Raw genomic sequence first — 2778 nt, forward strand, 5'->3', positions numbered from 1 at the left:
TCAGTCAGCTACCTGATGCACGAGTGGAGAGCCCTGTTCCTGCTCTGGGCCGTGGTGGAGGCCACCCAGGACTGCCCCAAACCATGCACTTGCCAGTCCCTGGAGACCATGGGGCTGTGGGTGGACTGCACAAGCCGGGGGCTTACATCGCTGCCCACCCTGCCCGCCCGTACCCGCCACCTCCTGCTAGCCAACAACAGCCTGCATGAGGTGCCCCCAGGAGCCTTTGACCACCTGCCCCAGCTGCAGATCCTCGACGTGACACAGAACCCCTGGCACTGCGACTGCAGGCTCACCTACCTTCGCCTCTGGCTGGAGGACCGCGCACCTGAGGCCCTGCACCATGTTCTCTGCGCCAGCCCTGGCCCGGCCACCGCCCACCCTCTGGGCCACCTAACTGGCTATGAGCTAGGCAACTGTGGCTGGCAACTGCAGGCCTCTTGGGCCTCCCCTGGCATCTGGTGGGACATGGCACTGGTCATCGTGGCTACAGTGAGTCTGGGGCTCCTGACTGGCCTGCTGTGTACTATCAGCAGGCCCCACCACTGAGCCCAACCCAGTCATCCCGAGGCCACAGATGCTCCCCAAGCCCCTAGTCCTGGTCAGTCCAGTCATCAGTAGCCCAAAATAAACCAACTGCTCTGCTGTCTTATCTAAGTTCAGAGACTTTTTTATTTTGGTTTGGTTTTTTTTGCCTCTCAGCACCGGAGTCTGGCTTGTTGTGGAACCAAAAGCCTTCAATTTAACTTCAACTCATGGTGTCAGCGTGGAACTGCTCCACAGGGTTTTCATTGGCTGAGACTTAGAAATTGATCACCATGCCTTTTCTTTAAGGTATCTTTGGGTGGACTCAAACTACCAACCTTTCAGTTAGGAGCTGAGTGTGCTAACCACTTGCACTGCCCAGGGACCCTTTCCTCCTGCTGGAAATTCATTTTGTCTTCAGAAGACGTCAATTGGCGCAGCTCTGTCCCTCAAATTCTTGGTAAAATGAGCTAACACATTCACAATCTCTTGGTGTTCTTGCCAAGTACTAGGGACCTCAGTTCTCAACCCTCCTGTCTCCTGGTACCCGCTTCCCCCTAAACTGCCCTCAACCAATATCACATAAATGCTAGGTCTTCAAAAAGTTCATGGAAAAATGGATAGGAACACCTAAAAAGGGCACATTCTCTCCCTAAGATGGCCTGAGGCCCACTATCCTCCCCTAGTCCTGTCATTCTTCATCTTCTCTTTCACTTCTTTCTCTTCCTCAACTTCTCTCTCCCCTTCCTCCTCTACTACCCCTAAAGAATGTGAGTCCCCTAAGGAAGGACAAGACCAGGACAAGAATTTTCTGAGGTGCAAAAGCTTCGAGGAATGTTGGATATTCAGTTTACCATCCTCCCTGCGAAGGACCTCCAACACCTCCACCACCACACAGCTTCACTCACCCACATCCATCAACCCCAGGCCAGCCATGCTGAACACACCACTGCTGCCCCCCATGTCAGTGCCACCGCATTCAGGACCCAAGTTATCAACACCATCCGCACCACTTCATTCGCTGTGATCCACACTGCTTCTTCACAACCATCAGGGCAGCGTCCGTTTAATACACTGCCACATCACCTCCCACAAACGAGAACACTAGCACCAAGCAACCACATATGCTGTCCCCAGCATAACCAAACCACCAACTCTACTGTCGCCATCAATCTATCCTAGTAGGCACCATGATACCATCATGGGTATTTTTAGTATCCACGTACACACGGAGAATGTAATTAGTGTAACAATAAATAGGCCAATTCAATGGCTTACTGAAATCACAGTTCACTTTTCACTAGCCTCTAAATCTAACCAGTTGTCTTTATTTCCTAGTGTCGTTGTGACCCAAAAAACCACAAGAAGTTGTCTTTCAAGAACAGAAACATATTTTGTCACAGTTCAGGAAGCCCTAATTCAGGTTTTGACTCTCTAAGAGGATTCTTCTTTGTCTCTTTCAGTTTCTAATGTTCCTTCTTGACTTATAGATGCATCTCTTGTGACTGTCTGTGTTTATTCCACTTTTTTTTTTTTGTCTAGTTATCATGAATCCTGGAGGAACTAACTTATTTATGGTACTCTGGATGGAACAAATCATCTTATTTCTGGAAATTTAGCTGGAAAAAAATCTTAGCAAAAGGGAGCCATTGGCTCGAGGTTACATTCGACCAAAGACATTTCTTACAAAAAGATTCTCTTCATTCAGTCTGAAGTCCGGATGCACTAATACTGTGGCTTCTCTCTAGATCCTTAGTGGAATCACACTCAGCCACAGTAGATGGGAAGTGTTTGATGGCCTGGTTTGATGGCTTCATCACCCCAAATTGTCTTGGGCTCGAGGAAGCATCCCCAGGCCACTGTAGCTCTTGCACAAGTATTTCTCACTGCATAGCTATTCCACTCTTGTTATAATGCACCCTCAGAAGGGATTAATTAGGATTAGGACCCACCCTACTTTAGCATGACTTCATTAATACAACATATTAATACAATGGACATAATAATGCAGCTGTGGTACCTAGTGCTGCTATCACAGAAATAACACAAGTGGATGGCTTTCACAAACAGAAATTTTTTTTCTCACAGCTTGTAGTTGCTAGGTGTCATCAAGTCACTTCTGACTTATAGCAACACTACGTACAAAAACAAAATACAATTGTGGAACAATATACACTTGTCTGTGGATATTCATCAGCTACATGCTCAAATTTATGATATAAATAATTCTCAAAGTGAACACTGAGTGGCTAC

At 47.7% G+C, this 2778-nt stretch overlaps 1 protein-coding gene across 1 annotated transcript; it reads left to right on the plus strand.

Annotated features, from left to right (window-relative positions):
• The first annotated feature begins 15 nt into the window (after positions 1 to 15).
• Positions 16 to 549, plus strand: GP9 (glycoprotein IX (platelet)). The gene has a single exon (XM_006870516.1). The coding sequence runs from the start codon at positions 16 to 18 to the stop codon at positions 547 to 549; it is 534 nt and encodes a 177-aa protein (XP_006870578.1).
• The last annotated feature ends 2229 nt before the right edge of the window (positions 550 to 2778 follow it).

The sequence above is a fragment of the Chrysochloris asiatica genome, unplaced genomic scaffold (assembly GCF_000296735.1).
Source record: "Chrysochloris asiatica unplaced genomic scaffold, ChrAsi1.0 scaffold00142, whole genome shotgun sequence".
Taxonomy (NCBI): Eukaryota; Metazoa; Chordata; class Mammalia; order Afrosoricida; family Chrysochloridae; genus Chrysochloris; species Chrysochloris asiatica.

Excerpts from the sequence above, each read along its gene's own strand:
- GP9 (XM_006870516.1), top strand. The coding sequence starts at position 16 with ATGCACGAGTGGAGAGCCCTGTTCCTGCTCTGGGCCGTGGTGGAGGCC.